This window comes from Ipomoea nil, unplaced genomic scaffold (genome assembly GCF_001879475.1).
Source record: "Ipomoea nil cultivar Tokyo-kokei standard unplaced genomic scaffold, Asagao_1.1 scaffold0418, whole genome shotgun sequence".
In the NCBI taxonomy this organism is placed as follows: domain Eukaryota; kingdom Viridiplantae; phylum Streptophyta; class Magnoliopsida; order Solanales; family Convolvulaceae; genus Ipomoea; species Ipomoea nil.
This window is the reverse complement of record NW_017616846.1, coordinates 248,359-263,596: the sequence shown is the minus strand read 5'-3', so window position 1 is coordinate 263,596 and position 15,238 is coordinate 248,359. Positions and strand designations below refer to the sequence as shown.

The 15,238-nt window shown below is 33.2% G+C and overlaps 2 protein-coding genes across 2 annotated transcripts; one reads left to right on the top strand and one right to left on the bottom strand.

Moving 5' to 3' along the window:
• Nucleotides 1–5,254: 5,254 nt before the first annotated feature.
• On the top strand, nt 5,255–9,671 carry LOC109172545 (uridylate kinase). Its single transcript, XM_019321713.1, has 7 exons — nt 5,255–5,704; nt 6,769–6,916; nt 7,046–7,099; nt 7,410–7,501; nt 8,698–8,924; nt 9,056–9,232; nt 9,350–9,671. Exons 1-7 carry the CDS (start codon nt 5,517–5,519, stop codon nt 9,457–9,459), a joined length of 996 nt encoding a protein of 331 aa, XP_019177258.1. The 5' UTR covers nt 5,255–5,516; the 3' UTR covers nt 9,460–9,671.
• Nucleotides 9,672–11,893: 2,222 nt separating this feature from the next.
• On the bottom strand, nt 11,894–12,891 carry LOC109172447 (protein MKS1-like). Its single transcript, XM_019321601.1, has one exon. The coding sequence runs from the start codon at nt 12,760–12,762 to the stop codon at nt 12,088–12,090; it is 675 nt and encodes a 224-aa protein (XP_019177146.1). The 5' UTR covers nt 12,763–12,891; the 3' UTR covers nt 11,894–12,087.
• Nucleotides 12,892–15,238: the final 2,347 nt, after the last annotated feature.

The following is a 15,238-nucleotide window of genomic DNA, read 5'->3' as shown; positions in this document are numbered from 1 at the left end:
ATTTAAAAAGTATCTATAATATCTATATTCTCTCTATTTTCATTACATTCTTTTACCATTAAATTATCATATTATTTATTAAATATTTAATTTTTATAAATATTTTATGCTAAAATTATAATTTGACTTTACTAAATTGAAAGAATTGTTAAATTTACAAATATTAATTTAGATGTTATACCAAATTAGGGACAAAAAATTTAAATTATCGTAATAAATAAATAAATAAACACACACACACACACACACACACACACACACACACACATATATATATATATATATATATATATATATATATATATATATATGATTGTTTATGAATCTTACATAATAAAATTTATTCTATCTGAATAAATTGTAAAAGAGGATAGATTTTAAATTTCAAAATCAAGATATTTGTCTATGATCGAATTGCATGAAAAATCACTTTTGTTTTAATATATATTCATATATAGATAGATTATTATGATTTTTCTTTATTAATAGTAGTCAATAACGTGTACTCAAAAAATAATAAATAAGTCAATAACATACGTATTATCAGGGTTGCTATCTTTTTTTCGTGCGTGCTTTCTTGTTTGGCTTGTTCTTATTCGATCTTCTTCCATTCTTTGAACTAGCGTTGTTTGTCGTGCAGTTCTCTCGCATATTCAAGGTATTTTTCTTCCCTTTTTTTATTGTAGTTTTTACACCGATTGAAAACTCTAAAATTAGTGGAGTTGAAGGAGAGATTATAAAGGCATATGATTGGAGAAATGGTTGCGAGAGGCATATGATTGGAGAGATGGTTGCGAGCGTGCGACGTGTGTGCGAATTGAATTGGTTGACTTGTTGGGGTAGTGGATTAGAATTCAATTTACTTCAATCGGATTCGATTCAACTTTGTAGTTCATATTTCCTTCATATTAATAGATAAGTTTTCTATATTTTATTGATGTTTTCAATTGCTTATTGTTTGTTATGGTTTCTTCCATTAATTTCATATTGTGCCTTTACCTAACCTTTTACTCGTAATTTTGTGTAGCGAATTGAATTTTGGATTTAGTTTAATACTTGTTATCAATGCTTGAATATATTGACTTTCTTTAAGGAAGCAATGTTAGTACTCATTAGGGTTGTGATATGTGATAGTTGAATTGTTTGGTATTGTGTATGATTAAGGCATGATTATATTATTTGGAATTGTATTGTTGGTATAAGAATACGGGACAAGCAACACCACACATACTCTTATTCTTGCTATGAGATTAGAAACATATGAAAAACATGTTTACATGTTATGTTCTTGATTGTGCTCAATAGGACTTGAATTAGCATAATTATGTGATCCAAATTTAATTAATTGATCAAAGTAACTTTTGGATGATTTGATGCATCTCTCATAATCCAAGTTGAGTTTATGTTCTCCAATCTCAAGCACCTTTTAGCATTATAACAAAGATTGACTCATTTGACTGGGTCTAGATCACCACTTTACTATTGAATTACTTGTTATTTGCTTATTTGTCGACTTATTTGCTTGTTTATTACTTATTTACTTCAACCATCACTAGTTTCTTAGAGAACCTGCATATCTAGTGATTAACAATATTCTGTACATATAAACTATTATTCATCGAGAGCGCTAACTCATGAAATATTCAGTTAGCTTGTCACAGTCACACATTTGCATACATTAAGCTTTATGCACAAAATCGTTAATTATAATTATCTAATTATTTATCTTTTAGAAGAAGCAAATAACATGATCTTGATTAAAGGTTTTTTTTTTTTTTTTTTTTTTTTTTTTGGTAATGCAACAAGCAGTAAATATGTCAGACTATTTGTCCAACGACTTATGGATGGAAATCTTTGTCAAACTCCCAATCAAGTCCATCCTCAGTTGTGCATGTGTTTGCCGGTCATGGAAAGATTTGATCAGAAGTCAAGAATTCATCTCTAAACACCTCCATTTTAAACTTGAGAGTGAAGGTCATAATTCATGCCTTCTTGTGCATAGCTACTACCATAACCCTGGGCAAGCAATATTCACATTTTATGAAGAGAATAGTCACTCTATGGATATACTTACTAAGTTAAACTCCCCTTTCAGACTTAGAAACAAACGTTTTCAAATTGTTGGTACTTGCAATGGTCTATTATGCCTTTGTGATAATTATCGCAGATGTTATGATAATGTGATTGTTTGGAATCCACTCGTGGGAAAATCTATATACTTTCCACGACCAAACATTACTTGCTATTCACGCAAGTACAATGCTCATCGATTTGGGTTCGGTTATGATTCAATTGAGAATGATTATAAAGTGGTTAGTATTATATGCAGGGAGAGTACTGGGAATGTGGTTGAGATTTTAAAGCTAAGCACACGCACATGGGAGAACATAAGTGACAGAGTACTTGGACATTTTAATTTCTTGACCGATGGCCAAGTATATCTAAATGGGTCGCTTCATTGGATTGGAAAGGTTTTGACTCTTCACAACATTATTATTACAAGAATTGTGTTATTTGATGTGCACGAGGAGAGATTCCATGAGATGGAGTTACCTGAAACTTTGGCTACACATCCTCATAATATCAAGGTTGCGATATACATGGGATCACTAGCTATTGTTGTGAATGACGCTGATAATTTTTCTATATGGACAATGACAGAATATGGTAATGTGGAGACTTGGAACAGACAAATTTGCATTTCTTGTTCTTTGATCAAATGGCTTTATTGTGGATTTACAAGGAATGGTGGGATTTTAAGTACAAGGGCGAATTGGGATTTGTGTATTTTTAACCCCATAACACATCCATTCAACATATTCAGACAATATGTATTGTCAATTGGTCAATTATGTTATCCATTCTACGCAACTCCTTACGTGGAAAGTTTAGTTTTCATTGATAAGGGTCTTGAATTTTCTGATAGTGTCACTGCAGATGAACTTATTGCAGCAAATCGGAGGACAAATTCATACCGTGTAAGATTTTGGTGTTAAATTTGATGTTATTATTATTTTAGTGAAAATGCGAATCCATCCATTTAGATTATACAAAATATTTGAATGATTCATACATTATGAAAATTCATGGATCAATTCTATTTTATGTGCAGGTGCTTGATATACTTTGAATATAAATTTCATGTTGGAGATTTTAAATTTTTCTCAAGAAGAAAATTGGCTGTAGCTTGATTGTTTGTATAAGTCTCAATAATCTTTTTTTTTTTAATCAAAAGGAGGGGATACCCAAACCAAACTAGTGGTCTCTATTGCCTCTATCTCTCACGTGGTGGGTTCTGCGCATGGCCATAGCTCCGATCTGGTCTTGAGCAATGAGGTCCCAGACGGCTGGAGGGGGCTCCGCGAGGTATTAAAATCCTATCTGGTGCAGCAAAGCGGTTGTTGCCAATTTGTCCGCTACCTTGTTCTGTTCTCGATACGTGTGTTTATAAACAATCTCTTCCAAAGCATCAGCTTCTCGCAAACATTGTCGTATAACGTTGTTGCCTTTTATGTTCTCGTATGATCTCTTCCTGAGGATGTCAAATGTTAACCCTTTAATGGAATTCTCTTATGTTTTTATTTTCCCATATATATATATATATATATATATATATATATATATATATATATATATATATATATATATATATATATATATATATATATATATATATATATATAATTTTGATTAAGGCCAATGCTACTCAATGATATATTTGAAATTGGAGAAATGATCGATGATTATTACTTCAAATGACTAAGAAAAGTTAGGAAACAATTCAAGTGAGAGGGTGTGTAAAAAGAAGTAAACTGCACTAGAAAAAATTACATGTTAAAGATTTGATTAGAAGAGATATAACTCTATCACCCTTTCAAAATTAAAATATTATTCTAGGAGGAGAAGAACTTAAATGCTTTTAGAGTGAATATGATATGAGGTTAATGTAACAAAAAGTAATACGTTATGAAAATAAACAAATGGAAAAATATGGATGGGCGTCGGTTCAGTTCGGGTGACGCCCAAATTTTATTTTGAATATCTAAACATTTCGGGTGATGTTTTTTTATTTTTTACACTCAATATCCGAACCAAATTTAATTCAGTTATATTTGGTTCGGGTGAAATTATTTCGAATTAGTTCGAATATATCTAAAAAAAAAACATCTTATCATATTTGAGTTTTTTTTTTTTTTTAAGTTTATTTTTTTTGTATTTATATTTTTCTATATACTATAAAACTAAAAATAAGACAAAATAGTAATTACTAATTAAGAGAATTTTGAGAATTAATATATTATTAATTATGAAATACATTTAAAATTAAATATATAATGTATATTATTATATTTATAATAAAATTTTGATCAGTTCGGATTTCGATCCGAATATTAATAAAATTTTAACACCCGATATTTAAACTAAATTTATATTTGGATATATCAAAATTAAAATGCCTGAACTAATAATTAACTTTTTTTAATACAATTAACTCTATTATCTATTATATATCTAAAAACATAATAAACTTCAATCCAGGTTATACCCTTGGGTTATGTCCATTTTTTCTGTTAAATTCTTTTGTACCTTATACTATAAAAGTAGTACTACATAATTTTTTGGACAAAAATATCCATGCAGTTATAACTTCTGTTATCTTTCTACATTATTACTACCATGTACATGCATACATAATATTATTTCTTACATCCTTCCATGGTAAGTTTGAATTCATTTAGGTTTTAATTAAAATGTTACCATAGTTATATTTAATAATTTATCATTTCTATAATTTTTACCTAAAAAATATTAATATGAATTATACAATTATATATATATATATATATATATATATATATATATATATATACACACACACACACACACAATTATTTGTTAAAAAAATTAATATAACTAAGATTTTAATATTGGGCATATATTTTTTACGCATCGCGCATATAAAATACTAGTATTATATTATAATACGAGTCAATAGACCAACCACTAAAGTTTGATCCTGTGACTTTCCTTTAAAAGAGGTCACAAGGTATCCTCTGAACACAAAGTGATTGGTAGAACCAATAATTATTTAGGTTCATTCAAACTTTAAAATTCAATTTAGATATCGGATAATCCAAATTATGCCCCATCCTATGGGAAAAAAAATACAGAAATGAGAAGCTGGAAACCCGGGAAATGAAGTATGTTGTCTAGTGTGGTTGGGCAATTTGGCAACGCGGGACAGCCTTTCCGATTCGGCGGAGATATTTTATTTTGTTCACAGAACCCAAAACCCTAAAACGTTATCCAGAAGGAAAAGCCCTCCGATTACTCGACAGTTATTTGCGTTCTGATCATAATTATTCTCCGTAATCACAATGTTTATGTGACAGAACCACCGCTAGTGAGGGAGGGGCGTGTGGGATTTTATTATTATCTCTTAACAAGCCACTCAAAAGCGAAAGAACAAGAAAGGGGTTTGAGAATTGAAGGAGAAAGGGGGTTTTCTTCTGCAAATGGCTTCTTCTTCCGCTATCAGCAGACCTTTTACAAGCTCGCCTTCTTTATGTTTCTCTAAACCCCAAATTCACAGCTCCCCGCTGTTGATTAGATTTCATGGCCCTCCTCCTCCTCCTCCTAATCATTTGGTGATTCGTTGTTGTTCCTCTGATTTGGGTCCCTCGCCCGACTCCTTTAACGGCAGGTACACCGCTGTGCTGCCTTTATTTCGCTCACTCTTCTTCGTTTAGTGCATATGGCAATTAGGGTTTAACAGATGGTGTTCATTATGTTGCAAGGCCTTCTTTTCCCCTGTTCAGAATCCTGAATTCAGTTTGAATGTCTAGGAAAGTTAGCCAAATGAGCGAACAAAACAACTTCAATTTGTTATCTTTTTTCTTGTAGGATATCATGTGGATTTTCTTGGTTATATGACAATAAAAGTTATAGTGCAGATTAGCTTTATCACTATCATCACAGTGATGCTCTGTCTTACAGGAAAGACACTTGCACCAGTGTGAAAAGCTTCCACACCATATACAGGAACGGGAAGACACACAACCTTAGAGACTTTTTTGAATTTTAACTCCAGACCACTATATCACGCCCAGTAATAAAATACCACTTGCACATTCTTATATTGAAATTTTCATGTAATCTTTTGGAGGGAAACAGAGGAGTGCTTTGAATAATTATTCAACCTAGAAGTGTTGTTTCTAATTCGGTTTTCCTCTTAAACTTACATTTCCTTGTGAAATCTCCATAACAAATAAACAAATCAAGTAATTTTTTGTTTTTTTTTTTTGTTTTTTTGTTTTTTTTTGTTTTTTTTTTTTGTTTTTTGTTTTTTGTTTTTTGTTTTTTGTTTTTTGTTTTTTTTTTTTAATTCTACTGAAGCTCTTGGGTAGTGTTTTATTCTCCTTAACTTCAATGGTCTCATGGTGGTTAGTTTCATGCATCATGCCATGTTCAATGCAAACACTACCATAATTGCAATTGAACATATCAAACTCCTTAAGCATCTTCTTAATATATTCTTATTTGAGAAAAACTTTAGCTTTTTCCTTAATAGTATTCTGTTGAAGTTAGAAGTCCAATTGGCCATTCCATACTTTTAGAGCTTTCTTCGAGTCATCTAAGAGTACAGTTTACTCCCTAGCCTTAACCATTTATTGGGCTTACGTAAAGTCTAGCTCTTTCTACTTTACTTTTGTTTGCAGATGTGCTACTTTCAATAATTTGGCGTTTGCTTGTTTCTCTTTGTGATAGGAAACACCAATTTTCTTCCATGGCTCCTTTTGGTGTCGGAATGGATGATGATGCCATGTCCAAACCATCATTTAAATGGCGTAGAGTTTTGCTTAAAGTAAGTGGTGAAGCACTAGCGGGAGATCAATCACAAAATATTGACCCAAAGGTTAGATGAAGAGTTCTCTCATTCTCTGTGCTTTGCTCACATTATAGTGCTTTTTAAATCCATAATGCATCTGAAAGTCCAACTTTGCCCGAAGATTTTAACAATTTGGACTACTCCATTGTTATTCAGATCACAATGGCTATAGCAAGGGAGGTTGCAACTGTTACTCGACTTGGCTTTGAGGTAAATTTGTAAACATTTTTATCCCTTTTTTGCTTATGTCATGGTTTTGCAGTTACAAATTTGATAGTTTACATATCTATTCTGAATCTCGGGAAATTGAGTAAAATAATTTTAAATGGTTTACTCTAAACTTCAAAAGCTATTGAATATTTCCAAGGTTATAAAACTAAATTATAATTTACTAATTCTGTGTTTGCTTCATATTGCAGTCTGATTTTTTTCACTTTTCTTTTCCTTTTTTATTCACGTAATTAGTTCCCACCCTTTTTGTACCAAGTCTCTTTCTGAATTGCTAGTGTAAATGTTTCAGGTTGCAATAGTGGTTGGTGGAGGAAATATTTTTCGTGGATCATCTTGGGCTGGATGTAGTGGTCTTGATCGCTCATCTGCTGATTATATTGGGTATTTTTTCAAGATTGATTACTTTTTCTTGCTTCCCAATTTAATTGGCCTATCAATCCATGCTGTGCATACTGCATTTATTCATGTTTGAAGAGTAAAAGAAAGAATAAGGCTGATTATGTTTAAATATTTTATTTAAAGCAAAAATTGATACAGGACTAAAAACATTAAAGCACACAGTCAAAACCATACATCTTTTGCACAAGATTTAGTGTGAAGAAGATTTCAGGAAGTAAGTTCAGCTATGGGCCTATGGTCATCTAGGATTTTTTTTTTTTTTTTAAAAGGGAATAAATTTTTGCTATCCAATCCTCCTATCCGATTTTTTTACCTTTGGATAGGATAGGGTTTTTTAACCCTCAATATCCTAATACTATAAGATATAGTTATGCATTTCCATCTTCCAGCTTAGGGTACTTAATACTTCCACTGCATCTAATCCTTTGGGTGGTGGGGTGTTTGGGTGGTTTTTTGTCAAAGTCAAAATGGGTTTCTTCAACTCCCTTGAAATTAAATATTGGTTATATTGGGGCCTTGGGGGGTGTCAAAACAATTTGGAAAGTACAATTTATTTGACTGGGTCAAAATTTTAATTATTTTGTTATACTAAAATTTAATTATTTATAAAAATTAAGATTTGAATATTATAAAAAAAAAACATATATATATATATATATATATATATATATATATATATATATATATATATATGATATATTGATTGAGTTGAATTTCATATAATCCATTGTTATCTTGTTTGCAACCTGCATTTTACCTCTTCTACGAGCACGTTAAATTTCAAGCGTCCAAATTGATCAATAATATAAAATGTGCAGTTTGGGTGGGCTGAAATTTAAATTGCCCAAATTGTCACCTTTTACTTCCATCACGTCTAAGCTTTGGCTTTCCAAAATGGCCCCAGATTGGCCAGAAATCAGTGACTCAACATGATTTCTATTATTAGTTGATGTAATTTTGAATCTAATTTTGGCTGCATATTGCAGTAGTTATTTGCCAGTAAATTATAATGGCTGTAATGGTTGACATAAACTTTATCACCTCATCTTGGTTGTGGTCTTGTGGGTGAGTTGAAGGTGTTGGTGTCATGAATATAGTGTGACAAATAAAAGGGGTCATTTCAATAAGTTTTTTCAGTCCTTGGTACTTGACAATGTTCTTGTTATCTCATTATTCAGGATGTTAGCAACTGTTATGAATGCAATTTTTTTGCAAGCAACAATGGAAAGCATTGGGATCCCAACGAGAGTCCAGACTGCATTTCGAATGTCAGAAGTTGCTGAACCTTATATACGCAGAAGAGCTGTCAGGCATCTTGAGAAGGGAAGAGTCGTCATTTTTGCTGCAGGAACTGGAAATCCCTTCTTCACAACGGATACTGCTGCAGCACTTCGCTGTGCTGAGAGTGAGTTGAATTCTTATATACAGTTTGCTGAAATATTTTTTCAAACGAAGTTTCTAGTTTTAAGACGCATAATTCTCATGCACATCTGCTTCCTAATTCTAACTTGTATTCACGTTTTGGATATTGTAAAGTAAATGCTGAGGTGGTGTTGAAAGCAACAAACGTTGATGGTGTTTACGATGATGACCCTAAGCGAAATCCCAACGCTCATCTTCAAGACTGTCTAAGTTACCAAGACGTAACCTCGAAGGATCTTAACGTAATGGACATGACTGCAATCACGCTGTGCCAAGAGAACAACATTCCTAGTAAAAAATCTTCCAACATTTCCCTTCTTCATTAAACACCATTCAGATTCGAGATATTCCTCCTCCCTCTTCAAAACTGACATGAGAACTAACTGCTTTAACCTTTGCTCTACTCAGTTGTCGTCTTTAACCTCAACAAACCGGGTAACATTGCTAAAGCCATTAAAGGCGAAAGAGTTGGTACATTGATTGGGGGCACATGGAATTCTGAAGCAGCAATGGCATAGACTCTTCTCTCAACACTAATTTGGTTGGCTGGAGTTTTGCTTACAAAGTTGCAGGTAGGCCAAGGGATGGGTGAGTGGAAATAGTCATTTCTATCTATTTCTGTCACTTTTCAGAAATCTGTCTTATCCTCATCTCTCAACATTGTTGACTCATAGATATAATGGAAAAGTAAGGTTGCAGCATTCATTAATGGTGGAATTGGTTATTGTTCCATTTTATCTTCTCTAGGACTTGGATTTTGTTGTGCATGATATATAAAATATTATAAATGTGCAGTTCATCTATCAGCTTAACCTTTTAGTCAACTTGGGGGGTGTGATTGAGCGGAAGGGACTCATCCATCCTTAATTAAAGGTCAAGGGTTTGATCTTTGACTTTAGGTATAGAACAGTCTTAAATCTCTAGGTCAGTTGTCTCATCCAAAAGAGGTGTTTACAATTCAGTGATGGGATTAGTCACTATATTCGACGGAGAAATTCTTGAGTACACCTAAAAAAAAAAACTTAACCTTTTAGTTGAGTGGACCCCAATAAAATTTTTATAATGATTTTGATATCGGCTCCGTCAGACTGAATTCTTTGACTTGTCTACTAAACTGAGGTTGGAGCAAGGACCGGACATAACACAGTTGTTGACTAACAGACGTTAGTCAAGCGTCAAACCTTTGTTGGAGGTTGACTACGACTGCGTTTTTTTAAGAAAGTTGACCAAGATTATGTGGTGCCGATATTATCAAGTCAGAAGTATAAAATCGGACCTCACTATTGTCAATCGTGCTAGTTTTTATTTTTTTATTTTTTTTAGTTTCTCAATTTTGACGAATTATATTTTAGACTCTATGAACTCGCATCATAAATGGTTTATTTTAGATTCAAATTTAAACCCTAATATTCACAGTAAATATTGAACTTTTACTGTTGTTGGAAATATGTTTAGAGCGAATTTTCTCATTAATAAACCAATGTGTTGAGGGGCGCAATGGTGTTTTCATGATTTGTGATGGTGTGATGAGAGGTGCATTATGACTAACAGTAGCAGTCAATAATAGCAGCTGAGAGCTGTTGTACTGCGATATGCTACAGAAAAGAGAAGACTTCCAAAAGTCAGATTGATTTTTTTTGGGAGAATTGTATTTTTGGGTCTTTAGGTTTTACTTGAATCTTCATTTCATTCCTAGTTGTTTCAATTGTGCTTATATATTGAATTTCAAATGATATTTCGTTCCTCTTCTCCCAAAATGTTGAATTTTCAACCACGGGAGGGCCAGCAGACAATGCAAAAGGGATCTGCCTACTTTAAGCATAATCCTTATACTGTCGTTGTCGAGATTCAAACTTTGCTCTCTTCTCCTAAATGCTGTCTACTAAGCCAGTGAGCTAAGTCCGTGCGGGTATGATATTGCGGTCTTAGTTATAGTAATAATGTGTTGTTATAAATAGTGCAAACACGAGTGCACTATTAGAGATTCTAAGTACATGATCAGCTATCCGTTGATATAATATTAAGTATTTTTAAATGCATTGTTGTAATTATGAAAATTTAATTGCGTTTTTCTTTTTAATTTTCAACTTTATAATCTTAAATGGAAAAATAAATCATCGTACATTTTCACGAGACTACTCCGGAACCCATGTATATAAATAACTGATTTTAAAAAAAAATATAAACTTATAGTGACATGTCAATCAATAATTGATACAACCCTTGGTAAATTTCTTTGTCAAACTTTATTTTAAATGAAATTTAGTCTTATCATGAATTCATGATGGAATAAGGCCAAAGTGATCCTTAAAATACGAAAATCCTTAGGGGAGTAAATAAGGGAATTTGTCTGCATCCTCAATTTCATTGATTGGATGAAAATAAATATATTATAAAAACTCTTAATACAAATAATTATGAAGTAAATTGAATTGCATGTAATATTTCGAGTACACAATGTTCATAACTACTTTCTCAATCTATTGAAATACAAAAGGTCAATATTGCTCTCATTTAGATTCAAACTTATGCCCTTCTATTTGAGAGAGTCACTTTATGCCACTAGATCAGATGATTATTAGACTAATACAATGAATTGCATGTAATATAATATCTTAAAATACAGTTAAAATCATACAATAATGGACTAAGTACAAATCTTCAATTGCACTAACCAATAAGATCACAAGAACCACCCACATTATTGCCCTAGTTGCTCCACCACCAATACCACAGAAAGTGACTACAATAAATAAATAAATAAATAAATAAAAATAAAACAAAAAGCAGAACCCCTTCCCCCACGGCATTGGACTTTGGCTTCACATTTGCTTTGCCAATGAAATGAGATTTTTCTTAATTAAAAAAATACACCACATATTAAAAGTTACATTTAAATAAATAAATAAAAAGTTATTTCAAAAAAATAATAATAATAAGTAAAAACTTTGCTTAAAGAAATAAAATTGAGAAATTTTTTTCCATCTATTTATTAATTAAAGTAAAAACTAATAAAATCAGAGCTTGCTGGCCTAATACTAGATCAGTTAATTACAGTAAAAATTTGATAACAATTCTTTGCAAAAGAATTTACTCCATTGCACTCCGACGACCGGAGAAAACAAAAATTTTCTTGTTTTTTCCGGTCAAAAGTCAAAGAATGGATTGAAAATATCAAGCGAGGAAGGAGATGGAGAAATCAGTGGAGCTGAGAACAACGACGATGGGCTCATACTCCACATGTTGTTGATAAACATCAACGGGTCCGACGCCGGAGAGAATAGTCCCGGCGGCGAGATGGGCAGCAAGCTTGTCGGCGCCGGCGATAATATTCCCGGAATCTGACCCATTTCCACCGTAGAATTTCCGACGATTTCTACAACATCAGTCGCGTCAAAAGCTGCCATTTCCGTTGTCTGCCTCTCCCGCTCCCTCTCCGACGGACTCGTTTTCTCTATGGACGCCAGCCTCGCCGCCGGGGACAGGGCGCCGGATCCGCCGGCTGCGGCGGAGGACTCGAAGGAAGGCCCGGTGAGGCGCTGCACCACGTTCATGAAGTCACTGACGGTGGTGTGGATGACTTTGGGAGACACGGCGTAGATAATCACCGGCTGGGGATTCTGGGCGGCGGGCGGCGGCGGCGCCGTTCGCAGCAGAGCGGCGGCCGGTGGGTGCGGCGCAACCGGCGGCTTCTTGATCTTGTGGGAGTCCTTGTTGACCCGGAGCGGAGTGGGACGTGGACCTTGAAGCTCTCTCCTCGTCGGCGACGGCCTTTCCCCGAAGCCGAAGCCGAAGGGATACTCCGGTGGGAAGGAATCCATGACCGGAAAACGGAGATGTTGAGATGATGATGATTGATGAGAGGTTGGGGAAAGGGGAAGAGAGCTGTGAAATGAATTCAATAATATATAGTGGCCCCCTTTATATTATATTTCTATATAGTGGAATTTCCATTTTTCTTATTTTATTTTTGTGAAAATTTAGGATTCTTTTGCATTACGTTGATTACAAAAGTCTCCCTTGTAATATTCGACAATCGCAACCTGCTCCCACACACATATATATATATATATATATATATATATATATATATATATATATATATATATATATATAGGCTTCGAATCCAGTGAGACCCCTATGTTAAATGAGATGATGAGATCTCATCATACCCATTAATAGATTCCCAATGGATGGATGAGATTGAATGAAAAATATAAAGTAATTAAGGATAGTTTTAAATATGAAGGATAAAAAAGTAATTGGAGTATTGTATTTATTTTTGGCTATAATTAAATTGATATCATTACCTTAATATTAGGTGCTATATGAATGTAAAGAACTACTAGTAAATTGTTTACAAAGCTAGATAAGAGTTTGAATACGTAAGAAGGTCTGGAAACTAGAAAAGATCAAAGCTGACGTATGGATACAAGCCAACTTGGTATATGCATTCTAAATATTTGTTAATATTATTTTGAACAAATCTGTTTGCGTGTATATGCTTAGGCGTGTGCAAAAGTTATGGATGTGGGGGTTCCAATTTTTTTTTTCTTTTTTTCAAGAAATAATGGTGTCGGGATGTTTGTAAAGAACAACAGTATAAGAGTTGTACATTTTTGTTTTATTTGAGCACAAGACTTGATATTCATGGTGGTCTGTGCGAGTCTGTAGCAAGGCGTATGCGTACTGTACAATTGGGTGCGTTGCAAATGTTTTTTTCGTTTATTCTTTTGTAATTGTAGAAATATATTAGGTGTGTGCTTCAACAATTTGTTTATGTTTTTTTGAACAACCTTATGTGGGAGTATATGCTATAGTGTGTGTGTAAATTTATGTGCTTATGTTATATTTTAGTTTTGATTTTGCTCAAACAACACTGGTATTTGCTTTCTAATTATTTCTTTATGTTATTTTGAACAACCCTATGTGCAAGTTTATGCTAAAGCGTGTGCAAATGTTACAGATGGTGTATGTGTTTATTTTGTATACCCTAGAAATTATGATGTTGGAATGTTTGTTAAGAGCAACAGTATAAGGGTAGTATATGTTTTTTTTTTTTTTTTTGGGAACAAGAGTTGAAATTGCTGGTGGTTTTTGCGAGTTTGTATGTAGGCGTGTGCATATTACGGTATTTCGCACAAGCCAGAATATTGCCACGCACGGACCTGTATAAACTTTCGGCTATGCACCCCGAAAATCAAAATAATATTTAGAACCACAGTAAAATGCACACGCCTACACACAATTATGCACACATTTTCGTAAAAAAATCACACAATCAATTATTTTGCATTCTTGTACTAAAATGAATTTAGAAAAACGTGAAAAATTCATGCTCCCTCTAAGTAACAAAATATTCTTAATCAAACACAATACTGATGTTCGTCTACGCACACACAACCATAATCTTACATTCCAAGAACACCAAAAAATAAAAAATAAAAAATCCCGAATTAGAAATATTGCCAAGTCATCTGCATCAAGGCCATCATCCGAAGCCGGGTCAACTTGGGCAGGATGAGGGGGATTCAACATCATCGACCGGTGGCATAGGTACCACCACATATATTGTGTCTACAACATTATCACCTGGTAATACCAAAAAATCAAGGCACAATTAAGTGCACACGCCAGAACACTGCACTGCACACGCCAAATAAAAAAAAAATGCTGCAAAATCACAAGCATGATAATACGCACACGCCAGAACACTGCACTGCACATGCCAAAAAACCAAAAAAAAAAAAAAAATACACAATCGCAAAGACTATGTGTAGTATATTCTACCGACAAGAACATTACAAAAAAAAAACCCACAGTTTATATATATGTATGTACATTTTTATAAAAACCAATATGAATTATCGCACACACCTATTAACAACGCACTGAGAGATTACATTTTAAAACAAACCAGTAAAACAAACATGAATATTCTAATAGGCAAACTGTACTTAGAATAAATTTGTTAATAAAGAACACCAATGAAAAGAAGTAGATCAACAACCAAAAAAAACGACATAAAATAACTACTATTTTTGTTAAAAAAAAAAAATAATGCAAGATCTCTCTCACCGTAATTCGCACACGCATTAAGACTGTACTGCATACAACATTATTAGAATACTTCTTGAAAGAAACCAATAAAACCTACATGAAGAATCACAAAGACAAGGTTCACTTAGGCTTATTTAAAAAAACAAATAAATCCAACAAACAAAATGAAGTCACCCACATCAAACAATTTTTTAAAAAAACGAAAATACAAAAAGTCCATCGCACAGTTAAGCGCAC

Bases quoted from the DNA above. Each gene is read 5' to 3' on its own strand.
- LOC109172545 (XM_019321713.1), top strand. From the start codon at position 5,517: ATGGCTTCTTCTTCCGCTATCAGCAGACCTTTTACAAGCTCGCCTTCT. The intron at 5,705-6,768 runs GTACACCGCTGT...TCTTTGTGATAG, and splicing joins CCCGACTCCTTTAACGGCAG to GAAACACCAATTTTCTTCCA. The intron at 9,233-9,349 runs GTAAAAAATCTT...TGCTCTACTCAG, and splicing joins CCAAGAGAACAACATTCCTA to TTGTCGTCTTTAACCTCAAC.
- LOC109172447 (XM_019321601.1), bottom strand. From the start codon at position 12,762: ATGGATTCCTTCCCACCGGAGTATCCCTTCGGCTTCGGCTTCGGGGAA.